Genomic DNA, 25,313 nt, shown 5'->3' with positions numbered 1-25,313 from the left:
AGGGACATCGTTTTGTGTTAAAGGATAAATTCACCTTTTGTAACATGTTACATCCATGCCAGTTCAAAAATATGCGGATTGGATTCTGTTTGAACCTCATCGAATTCACGTCATGCGGATTTCATGCAGTTCAAATCACATCCAACATTGCTTCCTATGGTGCCTGTTCACATGTGCTCAGTGAGTGCAGTGGCAGTGCAGATTCAGTGTGGATTAAAAAGAGTCCTGTACAATTTCTGAGCAGTACAGTCTGGTTCAGGTGTGGATTACAGGCTATTGATGTCTATGGGAACCGCTTCTAAACCGCACGTGCCTTAAGTTGTGAACAGGATAAAATCCTGACCTGAACCTGATCCAAACCTGTCCTGAACCTGTTGTAAACCTGACCTGAACTGCTGAACAACTATTATTTTTTTTTTCTAAAAGGTGAACTTATCCTTTTAAAGGGGAGCTGTCAGGGTAATTTGTGAGGTATAACTGTAGCTTCTAGATTCCCCAAGTAGCAAAGCTATGAAATTTTCACATTTCAATACAGCTTGCCAATGGCAGTCCCCAAAAATGTTATCCTCACAGGTTGGCATTACATTACAGCAAGTTTTGTGATTTACCTTTCAGAAGCCCCTACCTACCTACCTGACATGTAGTCACAAAAAGACATTCATCACTATACTCTCGGCTGCAGCAACTTTCTTGTTTATTGCACAGCACAAGGGTTCACTTTTGACATGCCTTTTGAACTGAAAAGCATTTTTTTTTCTAAACAAAAAAGTTTGTGGCAGTGCTGTGATGAGCAACTCTCATTGAGTGTACATATCTTGTTCACATTCCATTCTAATACTGGATATATAAAGAAATATACAAGTATTCCCCCCAAAAAAATAAAAAAAATAAAGCATATTGGAAATGTTGAGCTTTGCAGCCTGTACCAGTCATTGTCCAACAGGTTTGTTAGATTCCACAAAGATGAGTTGTGAATAATTCAATACATTATCAGTCTTTTTTCATTTATTCCTCCAGGTTATGACATGTCAACATTCATTAGGCGCTACAGTAGATATCTCAATGAAAAGGCCTTCTCCTACAGACAGATGGCATTTGACTTCGCCAGAGTAAAAAAGGGGTAGGAGTATTCCTTTTTATTTTTCAGAATGTCTTGCCAACTCTAGTTTTTGCATACAAAAATAATTATGTGCATTCTTTTCGTGGGGAATTGTTTAGAATACAAAATGTAGTTAGAATGTATATGTTGGGATAATTCCGAACCAGGATGAATGCTACATTAGGAAGCTACAGTGATCCCTCATTTTTCGCGGTTAATGGGGACCAGAACCTTCCGCAAAAGCTGAAAAACCGCGAAGTAGTATTTGCCCCTAGGAATTTTGTGTATGCGGGTACTGTACAAGAATGTTTTAAATATGTAAACCGTATTCATACTTTACTCATTTAAGACAAAAATTACAACAGTAATGTACAGTATACGTATTTACTTAAACGTTTCAGTGCTAATTACAATAGGGTTACTGTAATTACAAAACCTTATACAGTAATAAACATTAATCAACATTGCTTTCTAAGAGAGGCGAAGAGTCTTGTGTTGGTGGCGGAGGAGAGGCTCTCACTTGACTCGGAGACTCTTCTGCTGGAGCCGGGGGCTTTACTTTGGAGAGAAACATGGTGATGGGTAGTTGTTGTCTTTGTTTTTTCTTTTCCTTCAAAATTCCCCTGTACAAGGACATAACCCCGTCAACGCGATTGCTGAACTCGACAGCTCGAACCATATTGTCGTCAATGTCTTGTGCAAATTGTTGCATCGCTCTTGCCATGTTGCACAATTGTTGCAGATTCTCCAGGGTAAGGCCACGCTTTTCAGCTTCTTCTTCGTCTTCCTCTTCGTTTTCTTCCTCACTTGCAGACTTTGTCATCTCAAGGAGGTCTTCATCCCTCAGTGGGTCCGAGTGGCAATCGATAAGGGCGCTGATGTCTTCTTCTGTCATGTCGACAAATCCTTCATTCCTTATGATGTGAGCCAGCCTCACCGCCTTCTCCACCGCTGAGTGATGAACTTCTTCAGGAGTGAAGCCTGGATAGTCGTGCACCACGTTCGGCCATAATTTCTTCCAGCTAGATTTTATGGTCTCACTCTTCATGTCCTTTAATGCTTGCTGAATATTAGACAAACATGAGGCAATGTCGTAACTGCGCCAGTATGCTTTCAAGGTGAATTCATCATTGGCATCGTCAACTGCCGAGATGAGGCTCTCCATCGTGGAGCGAGTGTAGAGTGCCTTAAAGGCACGAATGACACCTTGATCCATCGGCTGAATTAGAGATGTAGTGTTTGGGGGCAGAAACTCTATCTGCACACCGTCATATTGCAGGTCCGTTGCATGGCCTCCTGCACAGTCCATCAGGAGAAGGACCTTAAAGGGGAGGCCCTTTTCAGCCAGATACAGCTTCACCTGGGGAATGAAGCAATGGAGGAACCATTCAAGGGTCAGAGCTTTTGTTATCCAGGCCTTGGAGTTATGCATCCAGAACACGGGCAACAGGGCCATATTTTTGTTTTTTAATGCCCGTGGTTTTTTGGCTTTATAAATGAGGCCTGGCTTAAGCATAAAACCTGCAGCATTGCCAGTCATGATGACAGTCACACGGTCTTTGTGAGCCTTGAAGCCTGGCCTCTTCACTTCGTTCTTGAAGAGGAATGTACGTGAAGGCATCCTCTTCCAAAAAAGGCCTGTTTCATCCATGTTAAAAACTTGTTCAGGAAGGTAGCCTCCCTCACTAATGAGGTTAGGAAACTTTTCCTCCACGTAACGACAAGCAGCATCGTTGTCAGCAGAGGAAGCCTCACTATACAGAAGCACATTTCTGAGGCCGTATCTTTTTTGAAATTTTTCAAACCAGCCTTTGCTGGCTGAAAAGCCTCGTCCGCGAGGAGGCGAATCACTCCTGGCAGCGCTAGTACTGGCTTGAGGTTCGTCAGCACCTTCTTCAGCCTCTTCATTGTCGTCATCGGGCAAGATTTGGTCGTAGAGAGCTTTGGCCTTTGTCCTGATCATATTAGTGTCCACACTTACTGTCTTTTTCCTGCAATCAGCAATCCACAATGCCAGTGCACCTTCCATTTTCACAATACTGTTATTACGCGGAGTTATCACACGTTTTGCTTCTTTGTTGAAGGTTATTGAAGCAGTTTTGCGGATGTTTGCCTCCGCTTTCTTGATGTACCGCACTGTAGATTCATTCACCCCGTAATGGCGTGCCACAGATGCATAACTTCTGCCCTCTTTGATCATATCTAAAAGTTTCACTTTTTCGCTGTTGGTCATCATCTTCTTCCTCTTGGGCGCCCCGGAGGAAGCTTTCGCAGGGGCACAGCGCTTAGGCGGCATTATAAGGGCTCCTTCATGCAGGGATCCTTCTCTCTCGCGCATCAACACAATGTGGCTGCTGACCCGCGAAGCACTGAAGCCGCAAAACATGAAGCGCGAAGTGGCAAGGGAACACTGTATTTGTTATTACCTGCAGCCTTGGCTTCTTCCTAGGTTGTCGTCTGGCAGTGCAAGACGTTCTGAAATTAGAAAACCCACTGCACAGCTAACCGATTGATACATTTTATTATTTGAGAAATTCCTGGTGTAATAGAAGAATCCATTCCTGCTTCTTAGCTGGTGTCAAAGCTTTTGGGGGTGCGGTGGAAGGTAGATCTCTGAACAACCATATGCTATGACATGCCAGGATCAAGATGCTTACCTAGCACTATGTAGGAAAACGTGTGAAAATATGTAAAAAAAAAAATGCTGTGTCTTTCTGGGTTGGCCTTCATATTCTGTTTTGAGTTTGCTTGGGGCAAACACAAAATGTGCATGTTAGTTTTTAAGATGCACATCATGGCTTCTGTCTGCGTAGCATCTTTTATCTACTAATGCTGCAAATTGGATCTTTTTTTTTTTTTTTTTTTTTTTTTTTTTTTCCCCCACAACGTCATCTAGTAATTAAAGAGTGGATTCCTGTTTCTAGGGAAGCAAAGAAAAGCAGTGTTTCATCTATTTTTATATGACTCAGACTTTCACACAGTGATGTGTTAAGGAGAGAGAGCCACCCATGAGTGCTACATATTAGAATTTTATTGCATCGTGGTACTGTCATATGGACCTCCTTTTTTCTTTATTTAAAGAAAAAATAGGGTTATGTATGAAACAAAAAACTGTAGTGAGATTGTTTTAGGGCAGTTATAAACACTGCCTTTAAGAGTTTTTTTTTTTTTTTTCCAAATGTCTGTAATAGAAAAAAAAGGGATGCATACCCTGCCTTATTATACAAAATATGAATAAGGCTTCAGTAAATGGGCAGAGGCTGTAAATATCGGAATCTCTAAATATCAGAATCACTAACTAAATATTGACCTAACTGCTAAACCTTTACATTAAAATGGCATACATACAGCAGGTAAAATAAGTATTGATCACCTCACCATTTTTCTCAGGTTTTTCTAAAGGAACTATTGAAATTTTCACCTCGTCAGCAACGACCCATGAAATCCATACATACAAAGAAACCAAAACAAATTAGTATAGAAATTAAGGTATGTGTATATAAAATGGAATGACATGGGGAAAAGGTATTGAACACATGAAGAAAGGGAGGTGCAAAAATGCATGAAAAGACACCGCTGAAATCCATCAGTAATTAGAATACAATCCTGCCCCTTGTCAGTGCAATTAATATCAGCTGGTTCAGTCTCAACTGATGGCCTGTAAAAAGGTGTCTTATTACCAAGGTGTTACACAAGAAACCTCTCATGATAGGTAAAAGCAAAGAGCTCTCTAGACCTTTACAACCTTGTTGCAAAACATACTGATAGCATCGGTTACAGAAAGATTTCTAAACACCTGAATGTTCCAGTGAGCACTGTTGGGGCTATAATCTGGAAATAGAACATCATTTCACCATAAACCAGCCACGACCAGGTGCTTCTCACAAAATTTCTGATGGACAACTCTTCTGATAATTCTTTTCACTTCTCTAAGAGCCAAGGACCACTTATGGAGAGCTTCAGAAAGACCTGGAATTTGCAGGTACAATTGTTTCAAAGAAAACTATAAGTAATGCACTCAACCGCCATGGCCTGTATGCATGCTCACTTCACAAGACTCCATTGTTGAAGAAAAATCATGTTCGAAGCTCGTTTAAAGTTTGCTGTTCAACATTTAGACAAGCGTGTGAAATACTGGGAGAATATAGTCTGCTCAGATGAGACCAAAATTGGACTCTTTGGATGCCATAATACACACCATGTTTGGAGATCAATTGGCACTGTAGATCACCCCGAAAACACCATACCAACAATCAAGTTTGGACTGGAGGTAGGAACATCATGGTGTGGGGCTGTTTTAGCATATGATACTGGCAAACTTCATGTCATTGAAATAAGGATGAATGGAAAAATGTGCCAAGATATTCTTCATAAAAATCTGCTGTAATCTACCAGGATGATGACGTGAGGGTGGACATTTTAGCAAGACAATGACCCCAAACACCATGCCAAGGAAACTCTCAATTGGTTTCAAAGAGAGGAAAATAAAGCTCCTAGAAGGGCCCAGCCAATCGCCTTACTTGAATCGAATAGAAAATCTATGGAAAGAACTAAAGATCAAAGTTAATAGAAGAGGCCCAGGAACCTTCAAGACTTGAAGACTGTTTTTGTGGAGGAATGGAACCAAATCACACCTGCATTCAAGACATAACGCCCTGTGGGTGGGGCGAAACGCGTTGACGCACTTCCGGTTGCCTGTTCCGGCGTCTGACGTCATTTCCGGTGAGTGGAACGCACGCCGAGCGGTGCGTTCCAAGGGGCCATCTTAGCATAGTGGATGAGTCTGCATCTGAGGTCTGCCATCCTGCTGTATACTAGGCTGTGGGGTCTTTTTATGCAAAAGTCGCTGTACTTGGAAAGTGGATCGTTTTTTAAAGGAAATCGTTGTTGTTTCAAATAAAATGCGGGGTATATCCCGCTAAAATGTGAGTGGTCTGGAGAGATTATTTTGATGAGAAACCACTACGGTATCACGCTATGGTCTTTTCTTCTTCCTGATTTTCCTTGGGGGATTCGGTGAGAGGAGTAACCAGAAGAGGTACCCATATACAAGAGGAAGCAGTATTTGGAGGTCTCATAAAAAGTAAAGGGGGTCCAGGAGCCCTTAAAATTCCTGAAAGGCGTGTGACTCACTAATATCTGGTGAGTGCGGTTAATGTTGGTTTTTGCACTGGTGGATGGTAAAGGGATCAAAGGCACGGAAGAATCCAATGAAAATTATAATTTAAATTACAATTTGACTTATTTTGTCACGGGACTGTTAATTTATATAATTTTTTGGGATTTTTTTGTCACTGGATTTATGAATTTAAAAATTATTTATATATTTATTTTATATATATTTTTTTTATATTTTTTTTACTAGCACAAAAGTGGTTTTGTGTCACGGTTTTTAAGTTTGTTTAATAGGTTGGGTAATGCAATTTATTATGTGGGTTTGCGCTGGTATTTATTGATATAAGTTTTTTTGGTTTTTGCACCTGTGTACAGCAGCATCCCACGGGGAATTGTGTGTTTAATAGGAGAGTCCTGGGCGCTGAGGTTTTTTTTCTTTTTTACATAACTTAAATTAGCTTATTTGTTTTGGTTTCATTGTATGTATGGATTGTTAACATGTGGTGAACATTTTATGTCAATAGCACCTTTAGAAATCTATTTACTGAGCAAATGGTGACATGTTCAATACTTATTTTACCTGCTGTATATAACTGATTGAAATGGTGACCTGCAACTCTGGCCTACCAATCCTTTCCTAATGCAGGGGTCCCCAAACTTCCTAAGCAAAGGACCAGTTTACTGTCTGTCAGACTTTAAGGGGAGCCAGACTGTGCCCAGTGAGAGTAAATGATGTCTCATCTTTAGTATTAGGGGAATATATAGTGCTCCATCGGTGTCAGTGGCAGGAATGATGTGATTGTTGGTGTCCGTGGCAAGCATAATGCCTCACGGGCTGGATAAAGGCAAACAAAGAGCTACAGTTTGGAGGGCACTGCCCTATTTAGGATGTTGAGGCTAAACCTGAAAATGCCTAGTGAATCAAAGAGCTTTAGCTGCCTGTGCGCTGCTGTGAAATGAGAATGAGGATTCCCTCCAACATTCCAGATACCGATGCATGCATTTTTAAAAACTTTTAAAGTAATTACATCATAGAAAATCAGATGTGTAATAGCCATTTCATTTATGCTCTGTCTTCTTTCAGAGCTGAAGGGGTGATGAGGACTATGGTGCCAGAAAAACTGCTAAAGGGCATGCCTATACTACAAGGACAGATTGATGCTTTGCTGGAATTTGACGTAAGTTGAACTTGCCTATGGATTCATGCTGGATGGGTAATTTTCTGAAACCTCTTTGGCACAACTGCTTGATTATTTTCCTAGTGGCAGGTTTAAATCTTAAATTGGTTACCAGTGACCCAAGTAGCCTAAAGCCTTATTCACGCTGGCACTGTCAAACCTGTGTTGTATGCATTTAGAGGACCTTTCTAAACGAACATACAGTAAATGCATGTGGTGATCTCTCAATGGTACCATTCACACTGTGCAGCGTTATCTGCATTTCAGGTGCAATCAGTTTAGCTGTGTTTAGAAAAAAATAGTCCAGAAACAGATTGGAAACTCTAAATGCGATTAAACAAGTCTAAATGTGTCTAAAGCCCTGAATATATTAGAAAGATGGATGGAAATATCCATATTCAGAACGATAGTTCAATTTTCTGTTCGCTTAGTATACAGCTTTTGAGAGCCAATGTTGACTGTTCAGATGAAAGTTTCCGAAGGGACATGTTGTACATTTTTTCTCGTTCGTTACCAGAACGAACAATTTTTGTTTAGTATAATATCCCTCCTTAAATTGAGCAAGATCACATATGATCAGAAACAAAGAACAATCTGGAATAAGATGGCAACAAAAATAATTTTTGTAAACGTGAAATAATTTGTGTAAACTGTAATAAAAGATATTTTTAAGGAGATATAAACAGAAAATTCTGTCATGGTGATAGGTGACTAGCAGTATATAGTTTCAGGATATATTTTAGCTTTTGGACTGCAAACAAAAAGGGTTATAATTGTTTTGTTGTTAACTTTTTGTTTTAATTATTATTACTATGACTAGAAGGGCCACACGCACATTACATCACTTCTGATTCTATGCTGGAATTTGGCTACGTACTTGAAGTTTTCCAGTGCTGTTTGAGAATATTCATACCATTTAATGGCAATCTAGTTTTCAACATGGTATGAACATTTGAGAAAAAAAAAATCAAGTGATTGTTCGATTTTCTAATAATGTGTACTAGGCTTAAAGCGTAACCCCACTTTTGCTGGCAACATATTCCCCTCTGGGTGATCTATGTACGTCCCAAAAATTTTAACAAACTTTGTTGCAGATTCCTATCTTTTGTTTTGAAGAAACAGCTGTTTGTCTGTGTCCATGTGCAACGTGAAGGAGAATGAGAGTAGTTTCATAATTATCAATCATCTGCTGCACCTGCAGGCCTCTGAGGAAAGTGGCAGGGTCTGCATCCCTTTAGACGTAGTTTCCCTTTGGGAGTATATCACCAAAAATGACATTTTTGTTGTAGGGGATGCTCAAAATCTAACTTGTGTCTTAGTGCAGACTTCTGGGAAAATCAGCCTATCAAACAAGCAGGAAATTACATTCCTGGGAGTGTTCTGTACATCATCTGTGTAAAGCAATCTCCAGGTAGCTATATTGCATTGCAATTTTACCGAGGATTACAGCGTTGCAGATTGAAAAGGAAATGTAATTTTTAATCAATTACAATATGACTTGTATAGGCTACATTTAGTTTTTTGTTTTTTTAATTAATTTCTTTTCCCATGAAAGAGGAGTTGCCCTTGTAAGACTGCTTTAAATCAGGAATGTCTAATCACAGGAAAAAAAATGATCTGAGAGGTATAAAGGTTTATACTTCACAGATAACGTAGCTTTTCCAAATGCAGGAGTGACTGTGTGAATGAAACCTAAGAACTATATTTGGCACTTTTCTGGGTACTTCTGTCTGCAAAAATAAATTCCCCACAAGAGTAATGTTTTTAACACAATTCACATTTTGTGAGATGAATTTTATATCTGATCTATTGTGTGAAGCGCAGCTCCAGAATCTGCTTGTCCTCAGTCCTAGGTAAAGGAGGTGCTGCCCTGGAGAGCATGTCCTTGCTCTAATACTCTGCAAAATCTTTACAAGGAAGGCTGCACACTAATGAGGTCATTCTGTAAGATCGGTTATTTAAGGTCTGTAACGCTGATGGTCCCCACCAACATCAATGCCCCTTTGATGCATTTCACCCTCATCTACGATTAAGCCCTATCAGACTGAATTTCAATCCATCAATGGCCAGCTTTACAAGTTTAAATTGCATTCAGAGATCATATCCACATCCAATTGTATGCTATACACCAGTAATCTAGGGAAATCTGCTGAACAGCCTCTGTCTGAGGCTTTATTTTTTTCACTGGAGAACAAGAATCTAGAAATAAGTACAAAGATTGCTGAAAACTGCAGAGTCGTGAAAATGAAGAAAATGGCTAAACTTTTTCTGACTTGCATCTGGTTAGTATGTGTTTTTTTTTTTTTCTCTTTTAATGCCAATTAAAATGGTTTTAATGCAGATTATGGGTAATCCCATGATTATGAAAGATGTCAGCCAAATCAAGACGGGTTTTAAAGCTCTGACCACTTGCTGTTATGCTTTGCTACTTTTAACAGTTAAGAACTACTTATAGAATATTGCAGACAGAAGAATCTGTGCCAGTTGTGACAGAAATGTGTTTCCCAAACTTTCATCACTCGGCACAGACTCAGAGCTACCTGTGCTATTGTTAACTTGTGTACTGCACAGCTACATTATTGTAGCACTGCTCTAGCTGGACCATATGTCAGTGCAGAGTTTTCTTGACTAGGATCTGCTTTACAAACTCAAACTCCTACTGAAAATTTTTTACAGCTATTCCCTTCACCTCATTAGGAGCACTTTGCTTGTTCAGAAAGTTGGCATTCTCCTGTCTTCAAAATGATCATGGACCTCAAACAGCAGGGTCAAATCTAGTCTGCCTGATGTGGGGGTGCAGTAAAAATTTCGGGAGGCAGAGGATGTCGGGTCAGCAGTTTGCAGGGTAGAGGACAAAGGGGCATCAGGACAGTGTACAGGGGGGCAGCTAGGCAAAGGATGGAAGGTCAGCAGGGGATTGTACAGGAATTGGCAGGACAGTGTACAGAGCACAGGGGTCATTGCTGGCAGGTCAGAGGACAGGGTTCACATTGCTTTACCCACAGCCACGATCTGCACAGTGTGTAGCTGCGTACTATGTTGCAGATTGTGGCTGTGTGTAAAGTAATGTTATCTTAGCTGTGTGTAGTGTGGATACCATAGATGCAGATGTATCTTGTGTACTAAAACAAAAGTATAGACAAATGCCAAATTCACAGAATGTGAACTATTTTATTTGCCAAAAATTTGTAATTCTGTTAAGTCAAGTTTCCAGTCCAGACAACTCTGCCAGGCAGCACAGCCAGGTCATTGGCCTTATTATCCTCTGCTGTAGGTAAAGCATAACTAAAGGCAAAACTTTTTAGTTTTGAAAAGTGGAGAGGGGTCAGAACATCAGTCAGGTTTTTATTGCGGTCTGTGCCACTCTCTCAGTTTGTCATGTTTGGGATTTTCTTTTACTTTTGGTGATGGACCATAAACAGGTTGTTCCCAGACCAATAGTAGAGGGGAAATCTTCCAAAGGGGACACATCTCAGTGCGACACAGATGGCAAAAAACTCACTGGGTATAATCCTCTTACACTGTAGTTTTACCTTTTTTGAGTTCTACTTTCAAAGCTATACACCTTGGCAAAGGAAGGACTATGGCCTATGACTGGATATTGAATGAGCAGCAACACATGGATAGGCTCAGCCCTATGTTCTTTTCTTCTATAAGCCAGCCCAGTGTATAATGCTGTAAAGCCTGATTGGTTTACAGTGCTGTCCCTTCCTCTCCCAGTATAAAGACTGCAAATATACAAACAGAATAAAGGGGGGGGGGGTTATTTAAAAATATATTTAATGTACATTTCTAGAAAAATGGTTTTTCTAGCACACGGGTGTCAAACGGATTGCCCTCCAGCTGTTGCCAAACTACAATTCCCATGAGGCATTACAAGATTGATAGTTACAAGCATGACTCCCAAAGGCAGAGGCATGATGGGACTTGTAGTTTTGCAACAGCTGGAGGACCACCAGTTTGAAACCCCTGGCACATGCAGTTGTATGATGTAGTGATCAACCACAAATAATTGGAGCATTGAGATAAAATCTGTGATAAATTGCTGCTAAAGCCCTGTACACATGAGAATATTGAATGGATGATCGTCCGTTTTTTTTTTTTCTTTTGCATGCCAGTCTCGTATCTATAATGAAAAGGTTACTAAAGCTACAAAAATTCTCATAGGACAGAATAAAAATTTGGAAGTGATGTCATGTATTGTAATGTATTTGTATTGTTCTTTTCAGACAAAAACTGTACTTATTAAATTGTACGATGTATCATACGAAAAACATTTTTGTGCTTGTCCCTTGAAATAATTTCAGACTAAAGCTGTGTACGAATGATCAAATTATCATACAGTCATTGCAAAAGTGGTATTTTTTTTTGTAGGATTTTCTGATTGTACTGGGCTTAAATGCTTTTGTTCCCTATGTATAGCCAGTGATGTACAATCAGTAGCAGTTAAAGGATAAGTTTACCGTTCATAACATGTTACACCCATATTTAGGGTGTAATGTGTTATGAATTCACAGGCCCCTGCTCTGCTGCTTTGACTCGCTAGCTGTCAAATTTTTAAAAAATGCGGCTGTGCAGGGCTGTGCCTGCCTGGCTGCGTCACTCATTTACTGTGTTCAGTGAATGAGAAACTACAAGTCCCATCAGCCTTAGCTCCTGTCGTCTTGTAGTTCTCAATGAACTACCACAGCTCTGTAGAGTACCATGGTAGTTCATTGAGTCTTCCTGTCAGCATATGTGCTTTGCCTGTATATCCCATACAGGCAAGCGGATATATTGACAGTTCTGCAGAAGACCTGCATGGCACCAGTGATCTGCTGATTACTGGTGCAATGCTGTAGAGGCTCCTGCAACAAAAAATAAATGCCCTTTTTTTTTTTTTCTTTTCCTGCAAAAATTGTGCATTTATTATTTTTTTTGTATAAAGGTGAACTTATCCTTTAAACTGATAAGTTCCCCCCCCCCCCAAAAAAAAACAATCTTTTCAGTTCACTTTTGCAGTAATTAAAGTGGAGTTCCAGACTTTTTTGTGTTTTTACAAAAACTGAAGCTGCTGACTTTTAATAAACACACACTTACCTGTCCCAGGGTCCAGCGATGTGCTCACCTGTGCCGTCCATTCTCCCCTTCACGGTGCCAGCATTTCAACTGTGGGCACCAGACTGTGACAGCTTGCGGCTTCACAGCCTGGTGCCCACTGCATATGTACGAGTCGTGCTGCACCTCCTGATTATTTCGGAAGTCTTCTGGGATCTGTGAAAGTTCCCAGGAGATTGCAGGAGGGAGGGGGCTGAAGCGAACTGAGCCCGAAGTGGGAGCTGGTACCTGTCAAAAACGAGTATCTGCTCCCCCTTCCCCTCCAAAAGGTGCCAAATATGGCAGTGGAGGGGGGGAGGAGGCAGATTAACCGGAGCTTTCGCTTTTGAGTTCCACTCCGCTTTTAAGAACAGTCAATGCTTTTTGGTTAGATAAGACTTAGGATCGGTAAGTCTGTTTTTAGATAAGGTGATTAACAAGTCTAGGATTTTGTTGCCTATACACTGTTACCAGTATTGTTACTTTGCATCTTGAAGGACACATCACTAGTTGATTGTCGATTTAGTTATTGCATGCTACATAGCTATATTTTTTCATATATTTGGTGATCATAAACTGGTTTGCTTTTGTTAACAGGTTCATCCAAATGAACTGACAAATGGAGTTATAAATGCTGCTTTTATGCTTCTTTTTAAAGACCTCATCAAACTTTTTGCTTGTTATAATGACGGTATTATTAATTTATTGGGTGAGTATATGTACAGTTTCTTATGCAAGTTGTGTGTATTTATGATAAAGTCAAAAGTGTTGAATTGAACATATAGTATATATTTTAGCAAATCATTTGCTTAATTCCTGGAATTGTCTGACCAATTTCTATGGTACTAGTACTGGCTAGTGGCTTTTATAATATATATATATATATATATATATATATATAATGTGTGTGTGTGTATATACAGTTGCAAGAAACAATATGTGAATCCCTTGGGATTACGTGGAGTTTTGCATGAATTGGGCATAAAATGTGCTCTGAACATCATCTAAGTCATAACAATAGAAGAACACAGTCTGCTGAACATAATACTACACAAACATTAGATGTTGCCATGGTTTAATTGCACATAATATGTAAACATTCACAGTGCAGGGAGGAAAAAGTATGTGAGGCCCTAGCTTAATGACTTCTCCCAGAGCTAATTGGAGCCAGGAGTGAGCCAACCTTGACTCCAATCAGTGTGATGATATTGGATGTGTTGCTGACAGCTGTCCTGCCCTTAAAAAAAACACACACCTGTTTTGTGTTTACTGGTTTCAAGAAGCACTGTCTGATGTGAACCATGTCTCGCAGAAAAGAGCTCTCAGAAGACCTACGATCAAGAATTGTTGACTTGCATGAAGCTGGAAAGGGTTACAAAAGTATCTCCAAAAGCCTTGATGTTCATGTGTCCACGGTAAGACACTGTCTACCAATGGAGAAAGTTTAGCACTGTTGCTACTCTCTCCCTAGGCGTTGTTGTCCTGTAAAAATGACTGCAAGAGCACAGCGCAGAATGCTGCATGAGGTAAAGAAGAATTCCAGAGTGTCAGCTAAAGACCTACAGAAATCTCTGGCACATGCTAACGTTTTTGTTGACACATCTACAATAAGGAAAACATTAAACAAGAATGAAGTACATGGGAGGACACCACGGAGGAAGCCATTGCTGTCCAAAAAGAATATTGCCGCACGTTTGAAGTTTGGAAAAGAGCACCTGGATGTTCCACAGCACTACTGGCAAAATATACTGTGGACAGATGAAACCAAGATTGAGTTGTTTGGGAAGAACACACAACACTATGTGTGGAGAAAAAAAGGCACAGCACACCAACATCAAAACCTCATCCCCACTGTAAAACATGGTGGAGGGAGCATCATAGTTTGGGGCTGCTTTGCTGCCTCAGGGCCTGGACGGATTGTTGTCATTGATGGGAAAATGAATTCCAGAGTTTATCAAGACATTTCGCAGGAAACTGTACGACCATCTGTCCGCCAACTGAAGCTCCGCAGAGGATGGGTGATGCAACAGGACAATGACCCAAAGCATACAAGTAATTCAACAAAACAATGGCTGCAACAGCACAGAATACGCCTTCTGGAGTGGCCCAGTCAGAGTCCTGACCTCAACCCGATTGAAATGCTGTGGCATGACCTTAAGAGAGCGATTCACACCAGACATCCCAAGAATATTGCTACACTGAAACAGTTTTGTGAAGAGGAGTGGTCCAAAATTACTCCAGATTGTTGTGCAGGTCTGATCTGCAACTACAGGAAACGTTTGGTTGAGGTTATTGCTGCCAAAGGAGGGTCAACCAGTTATTAAGTCCAAAGGTTCACATACTTTTTCCTCCCTGCACTGTGAATGTTTACATGTTATGTGCAATTAAACCATGGCAACATCTAATGTTTGTGTAGTATTATGTTCAGCAGACTGTGTTCTTCTATTGTTGTGACTTGGATGACGTTCAGAGCACATTTTATGCCAAATTCATGCAAAACTCCATGTAATCCGAAGGGGTTCACATACTTTTTCTTGCAACTGTAAGTACCTGTAATAAACTACACGGTGGCCTCCTTTTTTTTTTTTTTTTATATCTGTATCATGGCTAACGGCTATTGCTTTGTTAGGAAGTCGCTGAAGAACTTGAGTTGGGTATACTTGTGTTTTGGTGTGCTTAAAGATGTTAACTTTTTGTTTTTCTGGGATTTTTTTTTATGCTAGAGAAATTTTTTGAAATGAAGAAAAGTCAGTGTAAAGATGCTCTAGAAATTTATAAACGATTTCTGACGAGAATGACAAGGGTTTCAGAGTTCATGAAAGTTGCAGAGGTAAGAGGTTTTTCAACACTAGTAAATGTTACTGATGAAACCTACTGCCAGTCCTATTGTCAGGTCTTATTTAAAGGAGTATTCCACTTTAATTCAAAGCTGTACCCCTATTTTAAACCCCACCTTAAGTTGTCAGCAACTGTTGCTCACGTGTTTCCTGGACTAATTTAATTAGTGCTTATATATACCTTGGTAAACCCCACTGTAGAGGCCCGTCCACACCACAGTGCAATGCAACGTGTCCCTTTTTGGGATTTGTAGCTCCATTTTGCATGGGTTTTTAGTGTATTTCAACACACAGAAAAAGTGGTGCCGACAGACCTTTTAGATTGTTGTGAATGATTGCATAGCTGCATCACAGAACACTGTGTTTTCATTTCAAATGCATATTATAGTGCTTTCCCATAGCTTGCATTGTGGTGTAAAGGAGTCCTAATGGTGTGAATGAGCAGTGATACTAGGTCATACAATTGCTAAATGAACTTGATGTGCAAAGTGAAAGATCTAGGTCTGCATTTTGTTTTGTGTTAATAAGAATGCTGATTAGTCCTCTGCAGAAAGAACACAGAAAACAAGAGTCCAACTCTGCAGCTGCTGACAGGGGTTAGGCTTTGCTGCTCATGCTGTGGCTGTTTTAGAGAGAAACCAAACTTTAATTGTGTGTTTTGATCCACATGAAATACATTTTAACTGATTAAACTTTCAATTGGGCTTTAAAAATTGTGACATAAGCAGAACTACAAATATTATGGCATCCATTGTGAACGTTTGATGGGGTCCTCCGGCTTTCTCGGTGAACTGTGACAATACTATGTGTCACTGATCTCAACATGAAGTATGTCTAAATCAAGGATAGCCAACAGGACAGCTGTCAGCACAGTCAGTACACTACTAAGGAGCAGTTCTGTGGATAGAAGTTGTAGTAGCAATACCAATAACCATATCAACTGTAAGTTGTGCTTGTGTTCACATGGGGTGGAATCAATTTTTGCTCAGCAGGGGATCTGTTCCTGAAGAGCAGGCGGATGACAGGTCCATGACCTGGAGACAGCCCACTCTGCTCTATGGGTGGTCAAGTATAAATGAACTGACTGTCCGTTTACACCCAACTGCCCTCTGATCCCGCTCCGTCTAGGTGAAATGAATCCTCTTGTGGTGTTGTTTTTTTTTTTTTTTTTTTTAAATTTAGCAGATTGGATTGGAGGAAAGATGCCTAAGGCCTCATGCAAACTGAATTTAAACACCCCTTTCACAGGCGTTGAGCATTTTCTTTTTCCCAGCCTGTAAAAGCACCTCCATGTAAGCCTATAGGGTTGATTTATTAAAACTGGAGAGTGCAAAATTCTGTGCAGCTGTGCATGGTAGCCAATCGGCTTCTAACTTTAGTTTGTTGAATTTGAAATAAAAAACCTGGAAGTTGATTGATTTCTCTGCAGAGCTGTACTAGATTTTGCACTCTCCAGTCTTAGTAAATCAACCCCTGTATATCTGTGCAGGTATATTAGAGGAGCGTTTACAGGCAGATGCCCTGTATACATGAGGCCTAAAACGTCCAATAAAAAGGGGTTATATAATTTAATGCAAATAAAAACCGTGTTTGAAAACAATCTATTTTACTATACACCGTATCTATTTGTAGTATTATGATCTTCTGCATTCACAAATATGAGTATATCCATTTATTTTATTATAGCAAGTCGGCATTGACAAAGGAGACATTCCTGACCTTACACAAGTAAGTACTTATTTTAATACATTGACTGTAAAATATTAAAAATACATTTGACAGGCTCAATTAAAAGAAAAAAAAGTTTATAAACAATTGTCATATATTTCAGTTTTGGTGAATTGCACTCTGATAAAACACAGAAACCGTAGTAGTTGTTGACTATCTGATACTGCTAGTTGTGGGCAAACATAATTTACTGATGTGCAAATGTCAGCTTGTAGCAACACAGGAGGACAATTTGCACTTATGTATTTTTTCCTTCTGATGCATTTTTCCATTGAAACATATATAAGCTTGGCAAAATGCTTGCCAACACGTGTTAACACACATTTCTAACACGTGTTGCATGTTTCAAAACGCATCATAATGCACATTGACCTGCATTGAGGCACATCATGATTTATTGACATGCATTAATGTACATCGGCATGCACCTTAAAGCATCCCATGGCATGTATATTAATGAGTTTCTGCTTATTTCAAAGAAAAATGAATAGGTGTGAATAGGGTCTGAATCCAAATGAAATCCATCAAGGGGCAGATAGGAAATGACCATGTTTATAGATAACATCTATGGGCCCATTGATGTTAGATTACAATTTGAATGGATTTTATCTGCCTGAAAAAAAAAAGGTTTTTGTTGCAACCTGTTATTTACACATGCAAAGTAGAAGAGTACTTGAATATGCAGCTGTCAAGAAAATAGACAAACCTAAAACAATTGGACAAACTGAGCTGCAATATTAATTGTTTCTTTTCTTTAAGGACGGTACCATCGATGAACCGGTAATTGATTTACTTGTGTAATACTTTGCCAACATCTCTTTATTCAAAATCTCTATTTCCTTTTGAGATCACGGCTTATATTTTTGTGGGAACACATATATTCTTCCTGACCGTTTCTATGTCTCTTTCCAATTAATCAAAACACACTTCCTGTATGGAGACAAAATAATATAAATGACGTCTGGCTGATTTGTTTACAATCATTACACTTTGCACTGTTTTTAGTTTTCCAAATGTTCTTGATTTAAAGGAGAACTCCATGCATTGGTTGGGGTGTAAACATCAGGGTTGTTAAGATGTTTGTTGCTCTTCAAGATATGCCTATTTTTACAGGCAGAGTGAGCTCAAAAAGTGCCAAGTCCAGTAGATGCAGAGTTGGCAGCAGAAAATGTTCCTGGTGACTTGAGAAACAAATTTGTCTCATTTAAAAAGGGTGCAGAGGAATAGCTCAGGTGCTCATCTTAATGGACGAGGGTAACTAAGCTGTGGTGATGGTTACATCTTTTGTTTACTTCACCTGAAAGCCCAAGGTGGAGTTCTCCTTTTAAGAATCGGCTTGTTTTATGTCTTGCTTGATATGGTAGGACCTCAATCTCCCTGGGAGGCTATGGATCTTTTCCCAAGCACCTGTTCTATTTTACTATTTCTGTGTGGCTTTTCAGCAGAGGGAGACAAATCCTTTTGTGCTTTTATGTTTTAGTCAAGTTAAAGTATTAGTATCAGTTGGCTAGAAGCATGTATTTGCATTTTCCTCTTTGTTAATATGATATATTTTTGATTCACAGGCTCCCAGCAGCCTCATGGAAACTCTCGAGCAACATTTGAATACACTGGAAGGAAAGAAAGGCAGCAGGTTAGTAGCCATAAATGGATTTGTAATTAAGTGATTTACCATCATGGTTCATATATTGACAATAGGAAAATCTGCTTCAAGAAAAGGTAGATTTGACCTTTTTAAAGTACTAGTTGTCCTGCTTAATTACATAGTTCCGTAGTTTGTCTGGCTGAAAAAAGACAAAAGTCCATCCAGTTCAACCATATATAAAAAAAAAAGTTATCAGATACCCAGAGAGAGGCAAAAAAAAACCCAGCATGATCCAATTTGCTCCTGCAGGGAAAAAAATTCCTTCCTGATCCCCCCGAGAGGCAATCTGATATTTCCTGGATCAACTTTACCTATAAATATTAGTATCCAGTTATATTCTGTGTATCTAAGAAATAATCCAGGCCTTTTTTTTAAAGCAATGCACTGAGCCAGTACCAACTCTTGAGGGAGTCTATTCCACATTTTTCACAGCTCTCACTGTGAAGAAACCTTTCTGTGTTTTGGAAATTAAATTTCTTTTCCTCAAGATGTAAAGAGTGCCCCCTTGTCCTCTGTGATGACCTCAGGGTGAATAACTACACCGAGTTCACTATATGAACCACTGATGTATTTATACATGTTGATCATATCCCCCCTTAATCTCTTCTTCTCAAGAGAGAATAAATTCAGTTCCTCTAATCTTTCCTCATAGCTGAGCTCCTCCATGCCTCTTATTAGTTTGGTTGCCCTTCTCTGTATGTTCTCCAGTTCCCCAATGTTCTTTTTGTGAATTGGTGCCCAAAACTAAACTGCATATTCCAGATGAGGTATTCGTGAATGAGGTGAAGTGCCGCTGACTCATTGGCCAATTGTGTGCAAGTAAAAAATGCTTTTTTTAAATATTTATTTTTTTGTTAATTTTTATAGATTGGGTATCCTTTGCAAAGTAGAATTTCAACACAATCCCAAAGGTCGGGGGAAATTTCCCTTGCAAAGTTCAACTTCCATTGTAAATCAAACAACCGATTTACCTTTTAATAAACATCTATAAGTTGCTAATGGTTCAATACAATTCAAAAGCAGCTTCTCTGTTACTTTCGCACGTCAAATCGACTCAGAAGCACATGAAAACAGACTGCGTTTTGACTTGCTTTTGAGGCTGAAGCCCATCTATACAAACCCTAGGTACTCCTAGACATTAGATGAGAAACTAGCTGTTGTTAGGGAAGTTCTGCCCATAGTGTAAATGGAGTTCCAAGGCTCATAGATGTGCAGGTGTGGGCCTGTGGGTACTTGTATAGCTGTGCACAGACATGCGCATATGGGCCTTTAAACTCCATCTGCACTCTCAGCAGAATGTCTCTGACAGCTGCATCAGTAGAACGTGTTTGTGGCAGCAGCAAATACCTCCAGTTGGTGGCTTGCCAGGAAGTGAAGAGATCCAGATAGGTTGAAAAAAAAACTTCCCTAATCTCTTTTGTTTTCCCTCTGAGAATCTGGCTCTGAATGTGCCAACAGTATGCTGTTCACATGGCGTGACCATTTAGATTTAGGGAGCTGCTATCACTCTCAGGTCCCAGGTCAGTCAATCCAGGCTTAACAGGCGTGCTTTAATGACAGCAGTGTGTGCGATTGGCTGGCCTTGTTGACAAATCAGAGTAGAACTTGTAGAGCGGCGCTCTGGCTGAGAAAAAAGGCCTTGAACACCTGGTCCACACCAGCTGAGATCGACTGTGTGGACCCTCCTTCTGAAGTTTGGATTTGGACTGGCATGGCATCATGGAAGTGTACTGCGACTGCACTCCCACTCTGTGTAAAATCGCCAGGCCAAGAGCGAGCCCACTGATTTCAGTTAAACATATAGTCTCTCCCATAGGTCCATTCTGCTGCTCAACCATTTGTGAGGTGTAGTTCAAGAAGTGGTGTGATAACCAGTTATCCAAAGACAGAAACTACATGTCCCAAGATCTTCTGCTTTAATCCACAACAGTCACTCTCCACTCGGCTACCAGGAAATGAGATAGACTTCGGTATCAAAGGCAATAAAGGGGAAATAAATGTTAGGTTAATTGTTCCTGAGTGATGTTTTACTTCATGATGTCTATTGTGAATCCTACATTTCTGTTGATTTCTGGTAGGAAACATCTCAGGTCATGTAATACCAACCTATACATTTTTAAAAGCAAAATAAAATAGGTTTGTACATTTTTTATTTTTTTTCAGCTGTAAACTAATTACTAATCTTATATAATTGGTCTGTTCCCTGTAAAATATGCTATATTGTTTATAGAGCAACACTGCACTAACAATTTTCCTTTAATTCTTTGCATTCTGGATCATCAGTGAAGGGTAGGTATATTGCTGTATGTGTCTGTGTACTTTATATAATAGACATGTTCTAATTTTCCCTAAACTGTCAATGGTCAGTGCACCACTTTTGTAAGAGAAACCATTTCATAGCTGTGCTGTGTTAATAATATTATTTAATAGAATATGTGTATAATATTATGCATGCCTTTAGACAGCTGAGGGTAACAATGAGTTTTGGTTGTTAGCCAAGATGTGGACATAGAATTGTAGGCTTTTTTCCAGTCCAAGCTTTACTAAGCCTTTGGACTCAAGGATCCAACATACAACCAAGGATACAGAGAAAACATTTGTTTACTGCACATCAACCATGAACCCCAGATCTTCACCATGTGCATGTGAGAAACCTAGTTGACCTATACGCACCATCCTGCAACCCAGTGCGCCATGGTGTGTATATATACTGTATAACATATTTAAGGGAGAGGTAGGGTCATAGCTGTTTTGCCTGTACTATGGATCACAGGAGTGCACTTGGCTCGGTTTCATTTTCAGTCAACAGCGGGCTTGACATCACAGAGCCAGTGCAGGCTCTGCAAGGTTCCTGACCTTATTGTCATGATCCATCCAGATGCCTGACGGCCCAGCCCAGTGACGGGCAGCCCATTCTGAGTCTTAGAAGCAACAGGGGGCCTAGGTGAGCATGTGTGTTCTTTGATGTCACACAGCCAGTCCTGGCTCTGCAAGGTTCCTGAATTTCTTGTCAGGATCCATCCAGATGCCTGACTGGCTGCCCAGTTCACAACCCAGTTCTCCATTTCTTGCTTTTTTTTTTTTTTTTTTAATCCCAAACTTCTCTTTTTAAGCATGATGGCTCATATTTGATTTGTGAGAAACAACAATAACATAGAATCACTGTAAAATTATATATAGAATTTTTTTTTTTTTTTTTAAACCGTCCGACATACTAATGAGTTTATTCAAGCTAATCTTTTTGCATATATATCCTAAAAAAATAAAAAAAATGAATCCTTTCAGGATAAAGGCAATCTTTAGAGGATGAGTATTATAGATGTCTAGTGACTTCAGCCTTCATGGTTGATCACCAGTTATTGACTGCAGTTGTGTGGTATGTGGTGCATTACATTCTTGGCCATATTGGCTAGAAGTGCAGATGGTCAAGCTGGGGTATCTCTCTTCTTCAAGATTAAAAGGTGACAGTGTTTGCAACTGGCTAGGAAACATCAGCACCTGACTTGAAATCAGAATTCATATGACTAAGCAATAATTTTTCAACAATTTTGGATATGAGGTGTTTCCTAAGGGCTTTCAAATCTATGTGAACTAAAAAAAATAGTGCTAGGTAACACTTAGAAAAGGTAATTTTGCTTAGGCGGGGAGATCTAAGGCTCTGCTGCTTCTGACTGCTAGTATTTAGAGATCTGGAGTAAGATTTGGTGATGTGAGAAAGCACAATCTTGTCTCTACCAAGATGGCTGCCTCCACATAGACACACAATTTGGAACAAGGTATAGTAAGTTGGCAATCAAGAAAAGAGCAGCTGCAGGGAGACCACAGGCAACACAGGTGACTAGTCCTTTGCCCTCTGATTTCCTTTAATTATGTCCAATCTGTGAATGGTGTGTATGTATGTTGTGTTCCCCACATATACACAATAAGCAAAGAAAGATGGGTGCAGGTGTTGCTCTGTTCCAAATATAAATGAAATCTAAATGTAACCTCACCAGGGGTAGAGCCAGGTGACGTCAGAGCCGGAAACCGGAAGTGCGGTGGGATGCTGTGTGGTTTCGAGTAGGAATTGGATTTTTGCTTACTGTATGTGTAATACTTCTATTGATACTATACTATATTGAATACATTGAGGATACAGATACCCCCAGTAAGTGGTTGGTTGCCATGAGAGGAGGACCAGAACCCTTGTGAAGATTTGGTTACCTCCCATTATAAGGAGAGAGGCACTTTGTGACCTATTATTATAACCTGTAGGCCAGTTTATGAAGGTGAGGGTCCATTTGGAATCACGGTTTTGTGGTGGTGCACAATATTTGTGCAATTTACAGCACCAGGATGGATGGCTTGCTTACCAACAGGAAGACACTCCAGTAGCAAATGGAGTGAAAGGAAAATTGTGGAACTGTTTGCCTTTGCACTTTTCAGAGACTTTCCACTTGTGTTATGTTTATCGATTGATATCAACAGCACAGGTTTTTTGTTTTTAGTTTTTTGCTATAGAATAGGATTGCTTACGTTTTTTTAGATTTTATTTATATTTTTAGAGCAGCACAACACCTGCATCTACTGTATCTACCTGTTGAAACTACCAACATCTCAGGTTGATCACCAGACTGTACAGTAAGCATATCTAGATGCCTGCACACCGCTCTTCATTCTACTGTATTAGCCTAATTGAATTCTAATAGATAACCACTTAAAAGGATAGGAGAGATTCCATTTACCAAAGTCATTGAGAGTAGTAAAGAGCTAGCAGAGGATTGAATCTCACCCCAACACCAACACAAATTTGAAAAGTCACTTTTGGGCAGAATACTTCTTTGACAAAAATATCTATGCTGATTATTTTAACTGATTTTCTGCAAAGCAGATTGGGAACACTTTAGTGTCAGTGATGTTTGAATTAATGCATTTAGAAAATGATCATACAGCTGAAAAACCTATGCCCACTGCACATACCTTTCACTGTTTTCCATATCTTCTGTGTAAGTGGTATCAAGTTCTCCTCTGCACTGAAGATTGGCGATCAAGAACCATAGTATATTGACAAAATCTTAAAACTCATTGTATCTGCTATGCCATTTGTCTTATATACTTTAAAGTAGTTTGTTGCATGACCACCTTTTGTAAACTCCTACCAAAGTGGTTTATAAAGCCTCGTAGAATTGTCCTCCCATGTTGTGATATTTACTAAAATGGAACTCCAGGCAATTTTGTATTTATTTTTTTTCAAACCTTTTGCCATTTGGTGTGGGCAGTGGTTAAAACCTCTGTTAGGTTTTTAACTTTAAGAGTTCTTTTTCCTCACTAATTGTGTCAAACACCATAAACAGAGGTTCTAACCCCTTTCACTCTATCCCAAACAAAAACGAAATTGTTGGCAGGAGCTCTTTCATTGGTTGGCTTGTGAAACTCCGTAGAATGTTTCATAGCTCTTGGTATCGTAAAGACCGCACTGCCAGTTATGTTATGTTTGCTTTGATAACCGATCTAACAGTTTGTGTTTTCTGATTTCAGCTCTGGATCTCCTGTGGGCAAGGTAATATTGTTATGCATTATATTATGTGAATAATGTATTTGTTTTACATATTTATTACTCCTTTTATATTGGTAAAAATTCTCATCAAATAAACTGTACATTGATTTTTGTTGGTAATGTTATACACATTTTCTGGAATACTGTCTGAAGGGTATAAAAATTACATTACCTGAAACACTTTTTTTAATATGTGAAAATCAAAATTTATATATAGTGTAGCCTTTTCAGGAAGTCCAATAAACATACTCTAGTTTGTCTATGAAGTTTCTCATTTATCTAGATTATGTTGTAGTTAGTAGTCGTCACTTTTAGTTCTTGTTCTGTAATATTAATTTCATCCAGGCCGAAATAAAGTCTTTGATGTGGATAAGCTACAAAATGTCCTAATCATTACAGAACAAGTCCAGTTGAATTTGACCAACTACTACTAACTGTACTTCTGTGGAATATGTAAAGACTTGCCTCCTTCTTTTTTTTTTTTTTTTCCCTTAAGAAGTCATGGCGCATATTTTATTCTGACCTTTTTTTGGTCCAAATTTTATTGGTGGATAACTTACCTTGTTTTATACTACACTACGCCTTACTAGGACTCTGTATTATTCCTTATGGGGACATTTTGGGTCTTGTTTAATTTAAAAGTGAACAAAGGAAAAATGTGGATGTACCCATAAAAACAAAGATTTTTTTTTTTTTCTACAACCTGAATTCGGGATGGGATTTTTAATACCTGTTGTTTTTTTTTTTTTTTTTTAATTTAAATATTTATTAAATTTTTCATATTAATACAAAAACCCAAACAGGGAAATAATTCTCATACAAGTAGACAATTATATAACATTTCTACCTTTCCCTTACTAAAAACTCTTTTCCTTCCCGTCCCACTACCCCCCCCCTCCCGCCCCTCCTCCCCCCTCCTCCCCCTCTGCAGACTCTAGCCCTTTCTAATCTCTTGAGGCTTATTAAATTTTTTTTTTTTTTTTTGCTAACATCCTAGTTCATATCTTCCTATATTTCTCTTTCAATCCTGCTCTTTCCCACTTTTCCCATCTCCTGGAGTAAACTCTCATCCTATCTTCTTGCATATGGTATGATCTTT

The 25,313-nt window shown here is 39.3% G+C and overlaps 1 protein-coding gene across 10 annotated transcripts in view; it reads left to right on the top strand.

Annotated features, from left to right (window-relative positions):
* The window catches only part of SNAP91 (synaptosome associated protein 91), a 143,264-nt gene that overhangs the window by 65,537 nt on the left and 52,414 nt on the right, over positions 1–25,313 (top strand). For 7 of the 10 annotated variants that reach the window (XM_089693108.1, XM_089693109.1, XM_089693112.1 and 4 more), the window contains 8 exons: positions 1,018–1,120; positions 7,299–7,392; positions 13,066–13,177; positions 15,192–15,298; positions 16,992–17,033; positions 17,793–17,813; positions 18,599–18,666; positions 24,196–24,217. In XM_089693108.1, coding sequence (XP_089549234.1) covers positions 1,018–1,120; positions 7,299–7,392; positions 13,066–13,177; positions 15,192–15,298; positions 16,992–17,033; positions 17,793–17,813; positions 18,599–18,666; positions 24,196–24,217 — 569 coding nt within the window. The remainder of the gene's footprint in view (positions 1–1,017; positions 1,121–7,298; positions 7,393–13,065; positions 13,178–15,191; positions 15,299–16,991; positions 17,034–17,792; positions 17,814–18,598; positions 18,667–24,195; positions 24,218–25,313) is intronic. The other 3 variants (XM_089693114.1, XM_089693115.1, XM_089693110.1) reach the window with 1 other exon arrangement.

The sequence above is a fragment of the Staurois parvus genome, unplaced genomic scaffold (assembly GCF_062004578.1).
Source record: "Staurois parvus isolate SC_StPar_1 unplaced genomic scaffold, SC_StPar_1.0 ptg000613l, whole genome shotgun sequence".
Taxonomy (NCBI): Eukaryota; Metazoa; Chordata; class Amphibia; order Anura; family Ranidae; genus Staurois; species Staurois parvus.
Note: the sequence above shows the minus strand (reverse complement) of the source record. Positions and strands in the feature narration are given on the sequence as shown.